This window comes from Bolinopsis microptera, chromosome 6 (genome assembly GCF_026151205.1).
Source record: "Bolinopsis microptera isolate Bmic1 chromosome 6, MBARI_Bmic_1.0, whole genome shotgun sequence".
In the NCBI taxonomy this organism is placed as follows: domain Eukaryota; kingdom Metazoa; phylum Ctenophora; class Tentaculata; order Lobata; family Bolinopsidae; genus Bolinopsis; species Bolinopsis microptera.
In genome coordinates, this window is record NC_087077.1 from 11247351 (window position 1) to 11266484 (window position 19134).

A 19134-nucleotide genomic window follows, 5' to 3' on the forward strand; every position below is an offset into this window, starting at 1 on the left:
TCAAAGGGGGACTGAAGGTAGTGTAATTACAGCTGGGCGCTGATACTTTAAGTGACTGTTATCTAATTTCTGTACTGCACTAATAATACAATTTGTATCTCTAATTTTTTAGATCAGCTTGATCGTGAGTCCAAAAGTAGTAGTTCGAGTAAGTTTGTTAAACTACCATTTTGTTATCACTCAATATCTTTAATTTCTGGACACTTGAACGATTTCATTGTTGCACTGCTGAAATTTTTCTAATTTGGTAGCTACTGATTTTTTAATGTTGGTAATGTTAAGCTTAATAATCTGGATTTGTACCAAACTGTACTTGAAATGTAGTTGGGAACTGGCTCTACTGGTATTCTGTTTAATAGCATTAAGTTTCAGAATGAATTGTTTGGTTCCAGAATGACAGTGACACACCCATCAAACTTTCCAACTTTTTGGAAGTTGACTTTGTAACTGAGATAACAACTCAGTTGAAAAATCATTTCTTTGAGATCAGTCTGATATGACTCTTACTCAACAAAAACTTGATGAATTAGAAATCATAGAAAGTATTTATCCAGAGAAAATTGAGGTTGACAATCATGATTTGGTTAATTGTCAAGATTGTGCAAATGATCCTGGAAAACATCCTATATTAAGGTTCAACATCAAATTTGACCAGCTCCATCTTGAGGTTTTATTACCCAGCGATTATCCAGAGGGTGCGTCTGCAGAGATAAGAATATCATGGTCTGCTTTAGATTCCAGCCAAGAATTTCAAATTGATGACTCAATAAAACTCATCCTTTCTGAAAACAAAGGTGATTCTGTCATACTGCTGGTTATGTCAGAGCTGACTAACTTATTATTGGATATAGTTAACGATCAGTTGCAGTCTAGGAATTTAGAGGACTCTCCTGCAGACTTTCCTGAAGCTTCTATCTATTCAAGGGTGTGGTATTATGCTCATCACATTTACAGCAGGGAAAAGCGCACCAATATGCTCCAATGGTCAAAAGAATGGTGTCTTACTGGCTTTATTTTACCAGGAAAACCTGGTATCATTTGTATTGAAGGATTGAAAAAAAATTGTAAAGAATTCAACTCTCGGGTACGAGCTATGAATTGGCAACTCTTAAAACTTCAACATGAAGAACCTACTCTGTCCTCAGAAGAAATGAAATTCGAAAATTTTAAGGAGTTAATCTTTGATGTTCATGGTAGAGATAACAAGCATCAAGATTTAGGACAATTTAGAACATTTCTTTCTGAAATTGGTTTAGATAATGTATTTCAAGTGCTTTTTAATGTGTAAAATTTAAATTCATTTAAGATGGCATTGAGAAAACTATTTGGCCTTCCTACTAGGCCAGATTAAGTGTTTCTGGTATTTGAACCTACCTATTTGTATGGATTCTACTGGATATGCTGACCAAAAGTTGTTGTTTAGCCGACTAGATATTTGCTTCAGCATGAAAGGCTCATTCATTGCCTTAGTCAAAATGTGACAATTTAATATTATTTAAAGTATTGTATTGTACATTGTATATTGAGTTTCAAATGAAATCATCACAATATATTAACACAAATTGTGAAGAATCATACAAATTTGTAAAGATCGTGAAACATTAAGTTTAACAGTACCTACCTTACTCAGGAATATTATGACTGGGATAAAGTGGTGGGTTTTGGAAAATTCCGCCATATTTTCCCGGTCATTAATTTTCCCAGTCATAAATTAACCCGATATATTGTTCCCAAGTAAGGTAAACTATTAACTAATAGCAATACATTTTGATGCTTGGTGGGTTTTGGAAAATTCCGCCATATTTTTCCCGGTCATTAATTTTCCCAGTCATAAATTAACCCGCTATAATATTCCCGAGTAAGGTACGTAAATTTTGTATAAATTGTATATAATTCGATATCATACTTCTATTACCTAATAATATTTAGTTGCTACAGATACCTTTTACAGTTTATCTCATCAAGGTATGGCAAAGTATCTAACATTCAAAGGAGATGGTGAGTTTAGACAGATTCTGATTTTATCACTCCTCTCTGGAAAACCAGTAGTGATTGAAGATATCAGACATTTAGAGGACGAACTTGGATTAACGGATTACGAAGTATCTCTATTGAAACTTATTGACGAGCTGACTAACGGAACCAAAACCAAACTCAATGAAACTGGAACAAGATTGGTCTTTAGCCCAGGATTCATCATTGGAGGTTCGTACAGTTGTTACTGTTAGTGGAGATAACTCTTCACCCAACGTGACAGCTATAAATTCTAAAGTCTTTATTTTATCATCCGCTTGAAATATATTCAAATCTTATTATTTAATCTGATAACCCCTTCTCAGGAGAAGTTTCACACGAATGTAGTTTATCAGTTCCTCTTGGATACTACATGGAAGTTTTGGTCTGCCTTGCTGCGTTTTCAAAGAAGAAGTTTAATATTACCCTGCGAGGAGTTACTCACGGCCATGGTCATCCTAATGTAAGTCGAATGTTTTATGAAATCGGATCAACATCCGTCATTCTAGATCGATGAAATAAAGCCTTCTATTTCTTTTTTCATCTCTGGTAACCTGTTGCAACTAACAATTATAATTATAAACATTGTTTCTATTAGGACACGTTCATTTGAGTTTGAGGATATTGGTAAACAAAAATAATAGCGTTTTTGACGATAGTGGCTTAATTTTGACATCTATTAACCTAGCACGTTCAGAAGTTCTGAACATTAGCCGCGTAACCCATACTCCCATATGCACTGCTCAGAAAGAAAATCTATTGTTGTTAGGCACTATAATGGTTCAAATGTCACATTTTGTGTGACTTATTTAACTGCAGTTGTCTAATTATCATTCCTTGGTCTGAAACATAGTAGATTAGGTCAATCTAACAATTATGATACAACATTGGTTAAAGGGCACGGATCGAACGGTTACAAGGCAATATTTAGGTAACTTTGTCACACTCAGAATACCATACCTCTATTCTACTGTGAGGTGTCCTCAAAACCCTTTTTACTCATTATTTGATGGTTGATCTACCAAGTACGGAGTACCAATCATAGCCCTAAAATATGTTGCTTTGAATAGTAAGCTAATACAGGCACAATGAGGTTAATTCTGTCACAATATATGGAATTTAAAATTTTGGGCGAATTATTTATATCTGATTTTGGTTTGAAAGGCGGGAAAACTTTACATGATGACAATGTAGTTGATGCAAGTTAAGATCAGTTGATGTTTACATTGTCACAAAAAATTATACGAAATCGTAACAATGATTATATAATGAAATAGTCTCTTATAATAAGTAATAACTCTTATAATAACTGATGTGACAAAGTAAACATGTCTTGCCCCTATTTTGAAGATCTATATATTCTATAACTCTATTAGAATTTAACATTCTTTCAGAAAAAATTGGTAGAATATTGTCCAGAACATCAGAGCTCAAGTTTAACAATTTTAGGTTAAATTTGTCAAAGTCACTAAAAATGTGACAAAATTAACTTTTCCTGCCCCAACAATTTCAAGATAGTGTGTAAAAATTAGCATAGGCTGCCTTATCACCTGCTTATTACCTAAATAAATCAATCCAAACTACAAAAAAATATATGTTAATGTGATGACGATTACCTAACTGTAATAATAACTGATGTGACAAAGTAAACATGTCTTGCCCCTATTTTGAAGATCTATACCTCTATTAGAATACTATGTAATTTTATCATCAAAAAAATGTCGATAAACTAACTAGTTATTTTGCCAGCAAGGAGCTGAGAGAGTTATAATAATTTTTTTGTGACGAAATTACCCTATTTTTGACCATGTTGTGGTAGTTTAATTGTGACACTGTTAACATATTACCACACGTTAATGATTTATGTGACTGGTGCATGGTACTAGCAGTGTTGTTTGATCCATATTACGTAATACAAAGGGTTTAAGCTGGTATATCATTATTTGTTCAATTTCACACATGTTCAGATATCATCAAGATTATGTGACAAAGTAAACTTGTCTGTGCCTTCTGTGTTTTAATTCCTTGCGACTATATGATATAATAACAATTCCTAGCACTTCCAGGCCATTAACTAAACCTACACTACTCAGCATTGCTTATCAGGGTTCCCTAAACATTGTTCACATATTTTCTTAAATGTGTGACAGAGTAAACCTGAGTGCACCATCTAACGAAAAAAGTCGTCAAATATGTAGGTAATGGTCATATGTACCCATCCAATCAACTGGACACTCAAAATTTTGGTCAAAAACGGCAGCAAGGGGTCCATATTTACTCTGTCACATGTTTATAGTGTGACAATGTAACCATTTCCGTGCCGGCCGTATTTAAGCGATATCTTATCACCTGATTAAGATATCGTTATGTGACAAAGTTAGCCTAGAGGATGAGACGATTATCCTAACCATCAAGGGTTTGTGTAATTTCATAGTGTGACAAAGTCAACTACACTGTGCCTTTTAAAAGGGTCACTTATATTTACCAATATCCTCAAACTCAAATGAACGTGTCCATTAACAATCCATGATGCCATGCCTGCAAATATGGTTTATAAATTTTGCAATTATTTGTCTCAGGTTGATACTCTGAAGCACGTGACATTGAGTTATTGCAAGAAGTTGGGACTGCACAGCGCAGAACTAACAATTAACAAGCGTGGCTACTCTCCTGGTGGAGGAGGAGAAGTTGTGTTTTTCTCTAATTCCCTCAAAATTGTGAAACCTATCCAGTGGCTGGATCCTGGCAAGGTAAGATTATTTATATCTTTTTTTGACGAAGATATCACATAGCCTTATATAGTCTTATTTAATTATATATAAACGTTCAGCAAGATTCTTTACAACTATAATTTTGAATCCAAACGAATACCAATAGTGACTGAGCTATTTTCGTCAAAATATATTTAATAGGTCTGTAGAAGGTAACCGAGATTTCGTAGAGATTTCGACAAATATCACGGCAGCTTTTTTGGGATGTTTATAATACTAAATATTATAGAGTTATTAACATGATTTTGTGAAGTGAAAGCCGATAAAACGTTTGCCAGCTTCAAAGTCAGTTTGTCGAAGTTTCTTGCTTTGATACCGGATAACCCGAGCCGGTTTCCGGTTATACGTGCAGCTGGTCGAATTCCTTGGTAGACTACACGCCGTCACGGTGGTCAGACATCTGATGACCCTTCCTGCTACGAGGATAAACCTTACCAAGTTTAGTTTAGTTTTCAAGAAACATTTCTGTTTAGCACAGTGAAACTCCAATTTGCAACGGATTTTGGCGAGAGTAGCCGTGGTAAATCGGGATGAGGTCAACTGGGGTTTTAGTGTACTGGGTGATAATAGTACTATAGTGTCGAAGGGATGACGACCGTAATTTCATTAGGGGTCGTTCAGTGAATATTATGTAATCAGCCGAGGGGGAGGGGGGTTTCCAAATGATGACGCCAGCGTAATTTTGACACAATAACTATATTGTGTAAAACTGATTACAGAAGGTGAGGGGGAGGGGGGCTGGGGGGGGGGGGGGGGGGTTAAAAATTGTCAAAAAGTGATTGTACATATTACGTAATATGTGAACGACCCGTTATTGTAAGTACCATGTCATGTTCCCAACGCTCATGATAGACCTGAAAATCTCAAACTTTTTCATGAACGAACGCACATAAACTACCCAGAGTTTTGCAGCTGCCTTATTTCAAACACCAAGTTGCATAAAAGTGTATTATATTTGTATTTATTTTTCACCAAAGATTTGTCCTATCTTTAGCACAAGTTCGCCAATATTTGTGATTATGTACATAACTATTGTGCGAAATTTTGGGACCTTTTTTTACTACGAATAATAATATTTCAATCATAAAAGATGAACTGCCATGGTTGATGATCGCGGCCCGGCCTTTTAAATCGGCCCAGTTACTCAGTTATAGATCAGTTTTATTACAGCTCCCATATTATTGGCTAGAATTATAAGCTAAAATAAGAACAAGTAAGACTACATATATTGAGCTGAGATGGGACCAAAAATCACCATTTCAAATGTAATAAATGGGAAATTATTTAACAAACCGGAAAATTGTGAAATTAACATCTTAAACGGAAGTATATTATACTCAGAACTTTATTCAAAACTTTGATCTTGTATGGGTATTTGTCATGCACCTTTTTACACTGTCATTTATCGTGCAAGTTAAGAACGTCTTCTTGAGCCATTCTATAATATTACTGGCAAAGCTAGTGCCATATTAGGATGTAAACTGTAAAGTCTATCACTACTTATTTAAATTAAGATAGGAGTCAGGATGTTGGAAGCTCCTCGAGTTCTTGTTGTAAAGACGTCTTAGTGGTTGCCATTTGTGTACCGTCCTGGTGCGATGTTCATTTTCGGTGGTACCGTTCTGAAAGATGTTAGATTGTCAATTTTCATTTTATTCAATGTATAAGATTTGGCGTGAGGGTTAGTTCAATGAAATTCGACAGTTTTTGTTATATTTTTTGCACAATTCATCGTGTTCTTCGAAAATTATTGATATTCATAATTATATAACTAAACTTATCATATCCTAAATAACAAAAGCTTTATTAATAAGACACTTACTGTAGCTTAAGATGGTAATAAACACACGCCAGCAGTCCAGTCATAAAGCCCCTGCCCATTCTTGGATAAGTCAGGGATGTCAGGTCTGGATCTCGTTTCCTGCATTCCCGCTCCATGATCTTGTAACCGGGTATAATGGTGTCTGTTGCGTCCACAAATCCAGCCAGGTCCAGCTTTGACTTTTCAATCATCCTAAAGACCTCCTCCTTGGTTAGTATAGGATGTGGCAACTTCAAATGTGAGTTAGGTATCTTGCAGTCTTCCCAGCCGCACCTGCGAACGAAGTCCCAGGAGAAGATCTTGGTTTCTTCAGTGCTGACACTGGCTATCTGATCGAACAGGTTATTCAGGTCGTTGTGGCAGTAGTACATGGTTTGGTTCATCATGATGTGAGTGAAGGTCTGGTTTCTAACATGTTGTAAAAGATCAATCATGGAACCCGTTATGAATTCTCCCTGGTCACTTACTCCATGCAGCTTGGCCCGCTTCTTGCACTCGTTTTCGACGTACTCTTCATTTATTTCAATGCCAGTGTAAGTGCAACCTGTTTCTTCAGCTATCCTAATGGTATACATTCCTTTACCACAACCCAGCTCTAGTAGCCTAGCATCTTTCGTGATTCCCAGCTCTGCGATAAGGTAGTGAACCATGTCTTCATTAGCTTGGCTAAGATCCGGGATAGACTCCACGTCCGCATCAGGGTCGATTCGACCGTAGTTGTAGAAACCAGGGGCCATGAAGTTCCAGAGTGCGTTCATCATATTGTTGGAGTAGTTGGACGACATGGTGATTCTTGGGATATGGTAGCTATGGAAGTAACCAGTGTTAGGTATCGAGGAAATGTCTACAAACAAAAACCGAACAGTTTGGTTATTAGATCTTTATTCGACGGGTGATAAACATATTATCCTGATTAATAAGATTATGTACGGAAATATAACATAGTAACTATATTATAGTTCTATAAAGTATCATGACCCACTCTACTGTCAGAACTCAGCCGAGTTGAGGGGCGGCACGCAAATCAAGATAGAAGTGGTACATCTCCTTCTGATGGTCGGCGTCGACTGTAAGCCTTCCTGTACGGTGGCTTTCACAAAAAGGGGTACATAATATTTGGTTTCAAGTAAACTTAACAAATTAAACGAGGAGTTAGGCTAACGTGGATAGTTGTAGTTAAAAAAGTATTATTAAGTTTTTAAAGAGGTAAAATTAATTAGAATTTAATAAAAGGTGAAAGGTGAACCATATTTGTTTCGACACGTGATATTGATTATTCGAGTATTATTGTCCAGTGTCACTTGCTAGAACAAATATGGCTCACTTATCCACCAGTATCCAAGTTTACGATGCCTTGAATGAAATAATGAACGCTTAATTCGCAGATTTATTGGGATTATATATATAGATGTTACGAAACGTGATCCAACCCCATTTTTGTCCATTTACCCATTTTTGTCCAAGACGACCAGATTTTGACCAAATGGACATGGAGAAAAATGGACATGGTAGAATCAAAATGACAGCATTTGCAGAAGAGACTGTAACAGATTGTGGTGAATCCTAAGAATTACTCCCAAGATTATAACTGCAAGGGAAATCTTAAAGCACAGCTTATATATGCCAGAAATAACCTGAACTATATAAGAGTATAAATTCCGGAAATATGCAGTTATAACGTCTTATACTTTGTAATATTATATTATAATTTTGCAGATTGCCAAATTACATTACTATAACTAGTTTTATCTTCCAATTTTCATCGTTTGTCCCCCGTACATAGAGGCCGCAGAATTATGAGGACTAGTACTACCAGATCCTGGTGGAACCTAAGCGATCCATGATATCACGACAGACCGTACCCGTATCATAACACAATTATGAATTAATCAAAGTCTGGTTTTGATGGATTATTTGCTCATGGAAATTGAGCAGATTGAGCTGGGGGCTTCATACTCTGAACACCTTGGAACTATGCTACAAGAAATTTTGCGTTGACAGTTTAACGGAACCGGACAATTGATTCGCAAGATCGTCTGTAAATTGTTCGTTTTCGTTTTAATTATTGTAATAAGTTTAGATAATTTACCCAGACTGAACTCCAGGTAACAAACGCTGCAAAACCAGTCTGACTACTGCTTGTTAGGGGGGCTGGAAACCAAAAAAACATGTTTTCTCAATATTCACAAGAAGGCCTTTGCTTAAAATAACGCGAGTATCATGCGATTATTATCGTAGACTAATTGTAAAGTGGGCTTACATAGATCTCGTATTAGGGGCAGTGACCGAGAGTGCCCAATGTCATGACAAGTTTACGACAATATGTGACAATATGTGCCAATATACGACAAGATTTGACAGGGAATTGACAATATACGACAAGATTTGACAGGGAATGACAATTTTTGACAGGGAATTGACAATATACGACAAAATTTTACAGGGAATGGAAATTTTGGACAGGGAATTGACAATATACGACAAGATTTGACAGGGAATGACAATTTTTGACAGGGAATTGACAATATACGACAAGATTTGACAGGGAATGACAATTTTTGACAGGGAATGACAATATACGACATTATTCGACAAACCGTGGGAAAAAGGGCACTCTCGGTCACTGCCCTATTGGGCCGAGCGTGACTCACCGTGAGGTTTTTAAATTGCAGTATTTAATTTTAGTAGGGAACATCACGGCTTTCGAGAGCCGTGGAGCACCCTACTTAATACTTTAATACTACAAAGTGGATGAAACAAGCATGGGTGAGCTTTCTCAAGAAGAATGGGGTACTAGAGTGAGGAGGAGCTGCATAAAGAGGCATTAATTTTCCAGAAGGATCCTGTAATCTGATATATTCACTAGCCCCGCTGCATATGTCGCATAAATATTTAAACATATATCAACTGTAATAACCTGTATAAATTTGATGTGGAACTGCAACTGTTAAAATAAAAACCGGAATGATGATTTATGTAAATAAATAAGAGGTAAAAGTATAAAAATCACTTCATAAAGCTAAATAGAATGTTCTAGAATGAATATCAAATAACCGTCATAAATATTATTTAGGAGATAATCCTAATGAAATAATAAAGGGGACAAATAAAATGATGTGTAATGTAAAATAGAACTAATATGTATTTTGATTACAATTTAAATTGACAATAATAATTGACCATTGAAATTTGATCAAGATCCATTGATAGTAACAGAAAAATGGAGACGAAAAAAGACGGAAAACCCCATTGCTCATTTATTCCTCTATTTTTGGTCAAATGGGCTTCGATGAGCATCGATGGGCATCGCTTTTATAATCATATAAATAATAATATGTTTAAATAGTAAAATTATGGTCAATTTTTTGACCGTTTACCCCCCCCCCCCCCTCCCCCCCGACCCCCTGGCCCTCTGGCCTTAAAAGGTTTAACAGAGTTGTCTGGCCTGCTGAATCCTCTCTGAAACACTGAACAGGTCTTCTGGAAGCAATCGTATGACCAAAATAATATAATACGTCATGTTTATTTACAAATAGTTTCTACAATCGTTCAATAGCGGAACCGATGGAATCATTTTGCATTATTATATATGTGAACAGTAATAGATTGTAATGACTTAATGAATATTAAAATAAAAGTTTCTGAAAACGGGTATTTTGCGTTATAATATAACCTTATTTATTTAAATAAGAAGTCTAATTAGTATAACTTGAATAAGGTATTTAGTCAGTTAGGTGTAATAATAAGGTGTTTAACTAGTTTAACTTGAATAAGAGAATAAGGTATTCTTAGCACGTTTTTTGTCCCGTTGCACTTACTTAAGTTTCTGCTCATCATATTATTACATATTGTTATCATCTTATGATCACCTTAATAACACCAGAATGTGTGTGTGTGTGTGTGTCTGTCTGTCTGTCTGTCCGTGTGTAATTTCCGGTCGGTTATACAAAAAAACGGTAAGAGTTACGGGACTGATTTTTTCGGTATAGTGTCGACAAAACTCTGATGAAGCCCATAGGAAATTTTTTTTTAAATCGGCCGATGGTAAGTGGTTTAATTGATGGTTTTGTACCACAAATGTTACATAAAATTGCGTGAGCAGAACGGCAAGAGTTACGGGGCTTGCTCTCTCTCTCTCATTACTGTGTAATATGTTATAGCTGCATTTAAGTAGCGTCATAATTGGATTAGCCTGGAAGATTCGCTGTAATGTTATACCTTAAGCTTATTAGGGGAGGGGGGACTGTTAGTGTTTGGGGTCTGTTTGGACTGCAGAGAGAGAGAGAGAGAGAGAGAGTTCATACGACAATGTTATGCGTGTTTTCAAATATAATATGCGGGTGTGGTGCGGAGTTAACAAGGGTTAATTTCTATAACGATTTAAATAAAAATAGAAAGCGGTTCAAGACGGGAGTGATGAGGTGTAATACTCGGTGTTCAGACCTTATGATCATGGAGTGTGGTGCCTCATGGCTAATAATGACTTAATTATCCACAAGAAATAACTGATTATGAGATTATTGTTTAAGAAACTATTGGGTCACCTAATGCGGGTTTTGACTCAGCGGGTAATTACTCCTACCCTTTTTAACTGCGGCAGTGAAATCCCGGCCGTAGGCCGGGTTACACTAGTATATATATATATAGCCGTTAGGGTTGAGTTCGCCATCTGAAGTTTGCTAATTTGCTAAGAGCACAGATCAGTCGTTACAATAATTGAATAAACCGTCTCTCTTGTTTCAGATTAAGAGGATACGAGGGGTAGCTTCTTGTGCGCGGATGTCACCTGCCACAAACCCACGTGTAATAGACAAGGCGCGCGGCGTTCTCAACGACTTCATACCTGATGTATACATCTACAATGAACATTTGAAGGGAGCACAATCCGGAAAGTACGTCGCTGATTATAGTATTGGAAAAGATCTTATTCATTTTCTTCTTGCATTGATTTTTATATAACTTTGCGAACAAATTGATTATTAGTTTACGTAACCCTTCCTTCTGTTAGTCTCGAAACTGGCTAAATCTGTACTCTTAAAAGTTATGTTGTGAAGTGTGAACAAGTAAAAGTTATAATTTGGTAAAAACTAAGACAGACACCTTAATCTAAGTATCTAATTATTTTGTTTCAGTTCACCAGGACACAGTTTAACGTTGTACACAGAGAGCACAACTGATGTGACATTATGTTGTGATAACACAGCAACCCAACAGACTCTACCTGAGGATCTAGCTCTAACCACCACTCACCATTTATTGGGTTAGCTTGAATATTTTATAATATAAAGCCCAATATAAATTTCGTTATGAAAGAGTATAATAATGGTTAAAAACAAGGAAGAAACTTACAATACCAGGGTCATCTTGGAAATAATAACGAGTATTGAGGGAAAACTTAGTATAATTATTGAGAATACAGCCTTAGGTTAAAATTACTGTCTTTCAAAAACACAATTAAATTACAGATGCAGTGCACGCGGGAGGCTGTGTGGACAGCTCACACCAGTATCTTGTTCTCCTCTACATGGCACTGACTCAACACCACGTGTCCTCTGTTCGGCTAGGACCCTTAACTCCTTACACCATCTCATTTCTCCGTAACCTTAAACTCTTTTTTGGCATTGTTTTTAAGATTAAAGTTGAGAAAATAAATGTGGATGAGCCTGGTAATAAAAAAGGTTTGGGCTCTACTTTGGTTATGTCTTGTTTGGGTATTGGATTTGAAAACATGAACAGATCGATGACTTAGGACCTTTGTTATGTATCTGGTGTAAGCTGTAATATTTTTCTGCCGACCTGATTTTAATCTATTTTTAATTGTTTTTGAGAGTTTTCTCTTCTGGGGCATTTATTCGTAACTTATTTACTGACAGAAATTGTGAATTTTGCTGATGAAGTTTTAACAGTTTTAACACAACACACTTTCATTATTGTGGTATTTGAAATTAGAATTATTCTCGACAAAAGCCACGTCTTCACCAAGAGTTTAACATTTTAGAAGCGAAAAACAAAATAATTTACCTAACAATTTGATTATTAGCGCGATTTTGCCTGATATGAGACAAATTTGTCGCTACAAACTTTCTAAACGTATTATAATATGCAGTGAGTGGGACTGGGGAACTGTGCAATCTTGCATTAATAATCTTGTTTTATTATTCTGTTGAACTGGTATTGTTCTAGTATTCCGGTATTGGGAAGGCTGCACGTGTTGCAGCGTGTCAGTCAGTGTCTATTCTCTTAGGGGTCCCGATTTCGGAGTCCCCACCTCACCCTCGCGGGGAGACTGCCTTTCAATGTACGTATCGAGAATAACTCGGGCCGAAAAGTCAAACATTTTAAAAGTTTTCCTGGAAACTACATACATTTCTCCACATAACAGTTCATGTCACCCTGATCATTATTAGCCGAAAATATTTTTCAGGACCTAGCCCTCGAAAATTTTTCCTGGAAATTAATAAAATTTCTGATTGATATCCGGCCGATCACCTTCTAACTTTCTAAACTACTTAATATAGTCGGATATCCGATCAATTTTTAAATTGTATCACTGCCAGAGTGAAAACTGAAATTGAGTGGAATTTGAATTAAAATATTGTCAAATTGTTACTATTCTAGAGGGTAAAAAAGAAAATTTTGATTACGTAATCAACGACCAAAACCCCCCCCCACTCAACTGCTCATTTAATCACTTACGGCTTTACGGAATATTAAAAATAGTAAAATTGGGCCGAGTTTATAAATTATAAACCTCGGCGCCTTTAAAACATGATCTTAGTGAACTTTTAGTTACTAGTATTAAAGTCTTAAATCGTGCACAATAAAAAGTATTGCTCTCATAAATATTATAACGTGGTAGGCAACAGAGTTATTCTAATAAATGACAAGACGTAATTTGCGTCAGAAAAACTGAACACTTCCGTGTCCGATCATCTCTTGTGATTCGTATGAGCTTTGAAAATTGGCTAAAATCTAATTAACAAGATATCGCGCAGAATAAGCGTCTGGAATAGCTGGTAGAAAATTAATATGAAAATTATCTGGGAACTGATCTTCTATATGCTTTTCTGTGCAGGAAAGTTGTAGCATATTAATCGACGACACATTCCTTTCCTATAAAATGCAAAAAATTATCATTTTTTGCATTTTAGGGGGTTCCAAAAAGGGGGGTTTCGGGGGGTCGGCGAATGTATCCAATGGTTCTCAGGAATAGTTCTGAAAAATCTGAAATTTCCAAAATGAAAACGACAGACTGTACATCTCAAGATGGATCTAGAAAGGTCAATTACTATAGTAATCGGGGCATGAGTAATCGGGGCATCAGTGGCGTAACGTTGCCTGTTGGCCCCCATGAATACAAGCAATGAAAAGGTTCGACTGTGTTAAAAAGGACTTTCTAAGAAGTACCCACTTGATATGCTTTGTTGATATTTTATCTTTATCACTCCGCATCTGTTTTTGCAAAACCAAAAAGCATTTAGTGTTATCACTTTCCTCATACGTGTAGTGCAAACAAATTTAAAATTAGCCATAAGTCAACGAGCTAAAGCAGTTAATATTACTAGTAGCTAAAAGTTGACTAAGATCATGCGAAAAAAACCGCCGAGGTTTAGGATTTATAAACGGGACTCAATTTTACTACGTATGTGATTTATTGGGTCAGGAATATCGAAGAGAATATAGGGGTCGTTCACATATTACGTAATCAATATTTTGGCAATTTTACCCCCCCCCCCCTCCGTAATCAACCGTAATCAAGACCGAACCCCCCCTATATAACGTAATCAAGGTTTGACCCCCCCTCCCGTAATCAAGACCCAGCTATCACAACGGATTAATGAATGAAATAATCGCAAAGCACTTACTAAACGAAAATTGGTTTAAAAAACGAAAATTTTGATTACATAATTAACGAAAATTGTCCAATTGGTATTTTGAAAATCGGTAAAAAATTAAACTTTTGATTACATAATCAACGACCAAAACCCCCCCCCCCCCCTAGGCCCCCGTAATCAACCGTAAGCATTTGAAACCCCCCTCGGCTGATTACGTCATATGTGAACGACCCCATTTTAATCGACGACACAATCCTTTCCTATATTTCCTTCAGTTTTCCTGATCCATTGATCCAATAGACCAGTGATCTAAAATCACATACAGGAATGTAGGCAAGAAGGCTTTCCTGTTTCCGCTTATTGCAGCAAGCGACGCGACCATCGACCTTAGCAGACTCGAGATCAGACACAGGATGACAGGAATTTTAATGTTCTCTTCGATATTCCTTACCCAATAAATCACATACGTAGTAAAATTGGGTCGAGTTTATGAATCCTAAACCTCGGCGGCGTTTTTTGCATGATCTTAGTCAACTTTTAGCTACTAGTACTATTATTCTATTAACTACTTTAGCTCGGAAGCCAGCGACCGTCGACCTTAGCAGACTTATGATCAGACACAGGAATTTAAATGTTCTCTTCGATATTCCTGACCCAATAAATCACATACGTAGTAAAATTGGGTCGAGTTTATGAATCCTAAACCTCGGCGGCGTTTTTTGCATGATCTTAGTCAACTTTCAGCTACTAGACTTACTATTAACTACTTAAGCTCGTTGACTTATGGCTATTTAAATTTTTTGCACTACACGTATGAGGAAAGTGATAACACTAAATGCTTTTGTTTTTGCAAAAACAGATGTGGAGTGATAAGAAGGGTATTTCTTAGAAAGTCATTTTTCAGAGAAACTAGAAAGTGCTTAAGACCCTGGTCATTAGAAACACCCCTAAAAGACCATTTTTGAAAACGGATGCCGTTTATCTAAAAGTAAAACATGGTGACATTTCGGAAACTGAAAATGGTTGCATTGTTTTCTACGTCTAAAACTGGCCTAGTGACAGTAATTTGGTGATCGTGCGCGTGGGTCTTTTGGCCTGAAAAAAAAAACAAATTATTGCAGGGGGATCGGAATTTTGTCCCGGCCGGGACCGGGATGAAACTGAAATCCCGGCCGGGACTGGGATCAGCTTAATCCCGGCCGGAACCGGGATCGGGACCGAGATTTTCACGATATTTCTAGTATTAATTTGCCACCTGCTAGAGACCTAAGAGAAGCAGAGGATGACAACATTGATATCAACATCGTTATATCTTCGGATTTAGATGAGCCTGAAATCTAATCAATCCTTCGAGTTTCGATTTTCATTTCGATTAGTTCGATTCTTAACAGTCGTTTCATTTGTCTAAGTCAAAGTAATAGAATATGAATTTGAAGCTAAATTGGATTAAAAAGATCGAAATTCTGTTTTGAAAATCCCGGCTAATATCCCGGCCAGAACGGTAATCCCGGTCGGGACCGGGACCGGGAAAAAATGCCAAATCCCGGCCGGTATCCCGGTCGAGCGAAGCACTTTTGTGAAAACGAGCACGTTTTCTCACGAAAGTGCTTAAAAGCCATTATACTTTCAATTAAATGTTGATTCTGTCGACTGAAGCTTATAATCGATACTTACAAAGCTAAATTTTCACGACGGATCGATTGGCAATGATCACAAACTTCAGAAACGCTACCTTCCCCGTCAAAATTGCCGATTTGTCAATGGAGGAGAACTTTTTAAGGAGGCATACACCAAAACAGGGGTTTGTGTCGGCCAACCTAAATCTCTAAATGACCTCAGGAACTTCAGTGACCATCTAGCGCACCGTCTCCGCACGAAACAAATTTTGTTTGAGAACCCCCATTTCTTTAATCGAGCATTTCCTGGTTAAAGTACATCTTTCGGAAAAAATAATTGTTTTGGTTGAGATGCTATAATTAAATTATTTTTTGTGATATCGAGCCAACATTTTTAGCTAAATTGTTCTTTTCTACAGGCATGTCATATTTTTTTAAATCGCATCTTAAAAGGATGTGTTGTTACAACCTTTTTAAGTCAACAAGAAATGCGGCCGCTTTTCTTTTGTGGATGGCCGCTCAATTTCCCGATCCGTGATCATGATGGCGTATTTATCATATTCCATACAACCTGGGGACCCCAGGCTTTACTGATTATACTTTATAAGCATGCAGATATGGCGGAATGATAAGCCGAGCGCCGCCCAGTTAATTCCATAATAAATTTGAAAATCGTATATATTTCTATGTAACACTAACCATATGTTTATTGTTTATGCACCTGATATGACACGGATCTGTGCAAAATGGTAATACTATAATACTAACTCGAAATAACATGCTATCAATTAGTGCCTAGCTAGTTGGATAATGGTACGTACATGGTGAAATTAACGATTTACTTGATCGGTTCAGCGTTGCGCGCCAATACCAATTTAATTCAGATTTCAGAATATTGCGCAAAATAACTTTGCGGAGTGACAAACTCCGCAAAGTTATAACTTATAGGGCACGTACGCTCGCAGGCACGCACGCACGGTCGCAAAGCTACCATATACAAAAAGAATCCTCGTTCGCTAACCCTTGTCCTTGACTCTTTTGTGCCTTCAGCACTTTGAGTCATGGATCGGGAAAAAATCTGAAATTGTCCATTTCAGACTTATTTTGACAAAAAAGTCTGTCAGGAAACATCGGATTGTTTTCATATTTCACATTAAATTGTTCTCAGAACTCTGGCGCAGTTTTTGGTGCCCTCAAAAATGTGTTCAGTCAACTGGAAAGTTGATGTTTTGGACCCCAAAAGTTACAAAAAATTATCATATTTTTCAAAATTCAAACTATAATTTGTGATTTTGAGGCACTTTCCGAGAAGTTAGGATGAGGAAACCTTTCATAAGTCTCAAAAGTCGACAAAGTACCTTAGAAACATAGTGGGTGCAGTTTAAATTTGACAGCAGCTATGAGCTAGCCCAGAGCAATAACAGAATTGAAATCTTTAAAATAAATTTGCACAAAATGAACCTTGGTGTACTTAAGCACTTTTTTCAGTAAACAGCAGAGATTTACTTACATCTTTTCTGCCGGAATGCATTGATGGCACACTTTGGCACAGAGCACATGTTTGTTCGATAACTATCGCCTCAACCTGTATGGAATACTGAGCGCCGCGGCCATATCTGGAAATAATATTATTTACACACGTACGTATTATACGCGCATATATATATATATATATATATATATGCTCGCCTAGTTTACTAAGCTTGAGCACTCTAGGGAATGAATAGATCTACCGTTCAGCTTAAATGCAAAGCTCCTAACTTGTAATGAGTTTGTAGAGCACTCTGGTACCTATGTAATTCATTCATTATTAAGGCCTTGGTGGCCCAGTGGCGCGGCGTAGAGCCAGTAATCGCAAGGTTGCTGGATCGATACCCGCCATCGGCAAAACCAACCTTGATGATTTGAGCCATACTGATGAGTCCTAATAGGACGAAACACTGTGTCTATGGATATATATATATATATATATATATATATATAGTGAAGACACTAACTTCTTAGAGCAGAGAGAGGTCTATACACGTTACCTTCTAGCCCGAGGTTATCATTCCAGTATTATAGAAGATGCCTTTAACAAATTTAGTGATATAGCTAATAGGAAAAACTTGTATACCCTTAAAGACAAGGATGAGTCGACTGCCTGTTTAATACCCATGGTGATGGATCAAAATCCAGCACTTCCCAACATGGGGGGCATTATCCATAAGTATAAGCACCTTCTCAACCTTGATCCGGCCCTGAAGAAGCTGGTACGTGCGGACAGTGTATTCGTGAGTCATCGAAAGAATCAAACTATCGGTGGCATGCTTGTACACAATAAGTACCGTGCCAGTGGAACTTTAAACTGTGATAATGAGAGAGAAACAACTGCAAGCCAGATCCAGGAACCAGACTCCGAAAGTCTAAGGGCGGTTCCCGGGGCTGTCGACCCAGGGTGCCATGCTTGTGGTAAATGTTATGTTTGTAAGCAAAATTTCCTGTCCCCCTGTTCCAATTTTAGTAGTCACCATTCTAAACAAGTTTTCCCTATAACTAAGTATATATCTTGTCAGAGTTATAACCTCATTTATTTAATGGAGTGTAAGACTTGTAAACAGTCGTATGTCGGTTATACTACCTCAAATCTCCCTAAGAGATTCTCTAACCATAAGAGTCACATAAAGAAAGGTATAAGAAGTTGTAAATTAGTTAACCATTTTTTAGATATTGATCATGATTTAGATTTTAGTACCATAGCCTGCTATAATTCCTCACTTAGTAAGCACCTTTCTGTCATTATAGTAGACGCTTTAGTATTTGAGCCTAATATTAGTAAAGCAGACAAAGAAAAGGCTATGGAAGCTAGAGAGGGGTTCTACCAGACCCAATTGAAAACCCTTGAACGGTTTGGGGGTATGAACACCCTTGATAGTAACCATCTACTTTTTAAATCTGCCGGAGCTTAGTTTTAGTTTTAGTATATTTTGTAGATTTTATTTAGTTATACCATTATTCCAGAGACGTGCATATTACATTTTTTACTTAAGTATAAATTTTACAGGTTTTCGTTGTGATTTTAAGTGATTTTCCGAGAA

At 36.9% G+C, this 19134-nt stretch overlaps 3 protein-coding genes across 3 annotated transcripts; 2 read left to right on the forward strand and 1 right to left on the reverse strand.

Annotated features, from left to right (window-relative positions):
- The first annotated feature begins 361 nt into the window (after positions 1-361).
- LOC134817083 (RWD domain-containing protein 2B-like) lies at positions 362-1545 on the forward strand. The gene has a single exon (XM_063826187.1). The coding sequence runs from the start codon at positions 497-499 to the stop codon at positions 1286-1288; it is 792 nt and encodes a 263-aa protein (XP_063682257.1). The 5' UTR covers positions 362-496; the 3' UTR covers positions 1289-1545.
- Positions 1546-1955: 410 nt separating this feature from the next.
- Positions 1956-12522, forward strand: LOC134816978 (RNA 3'-terminal phosphate cyclase-like protein). Its single transcript, XM_063826038.1, has 6 exons — positions 1956-2205; positions 2340-2476; positions 4593-4763; positions 11350-11498; positions 11739-11866; positions 12072-12522. The coding sequence occupies exons 1-6, from the start codon at positions 1968-1970 to the stop codon at positions 12353-12355; spliced, it is 1107 nt and encodes a 368-aa protein (XP_063682108.1). The 5' UTR covers positions 1956-1967; the 3' UTR covers positions 12356-12522.
- LOC134816979 (uncharacterized) lies at positions 6013-7698 on the reverse strand. The gene is made up of 3 exons (XM_063826039.1): positions 7589-7698; positions 6607-7413; positions 6013-6406 (listed from the first exon to the last, which is right to left on the reverse strand). Exons 2-3 carry the CDS (start codon positions 7389-7391, stop codon positions 6349-6351), a joined length of 843 nt encoding a protein of 280 aa, XP_063682109.1. The 5' UTR covers positions 7392-7413; positions 7589-7698; the 3' UTR covers positions 6013-6348.
- Positions 12523-19134: the final 6612 nt, after the last annotated feature.

Coding starts and splice junctions, on each gene's coding strand:
- LOC134817083 (XM_063826187.1), top strand. CDS start 497: ATGACTCTTACTCAACAAAAACTTGATGAATTAGAAATCATAGAAAGT.
- LOC134816978 (XM_063826038.1), top strand. CDS start 1,968: ATGGCAAAGTATCTAACATTCAAAGGAGATGGTGAGTTTAGACAGATT. Junction 2,206..2,339: donor CCCAGGATTCATCATTGGAG/GTTCGTACAGTT, acceptor ACCCCTTCTCAG/GAGAAGTTTCACACGAATGT. Junction 11,499..11,738: donor AAGGGAGCACAATCCGGAAA/GTACGTCGCTGA, acceptor ATTTTGTTTCAG/TTCACCAGGACACAGTTTAA.
- LOC134816979 (XM_063826039.1), bottom strand. CDS start 7,391: ATGTCGTCCAACTACTCCAACAATATGATGAACGCACTCTGGAACTTC. Junction 6,407..6,606: donor TATTACCATCTTAAGCTACA/GTAAGTGTCTTA, acceptor AACATCTTTCAG/AACGGTACCACCGAAAATGA.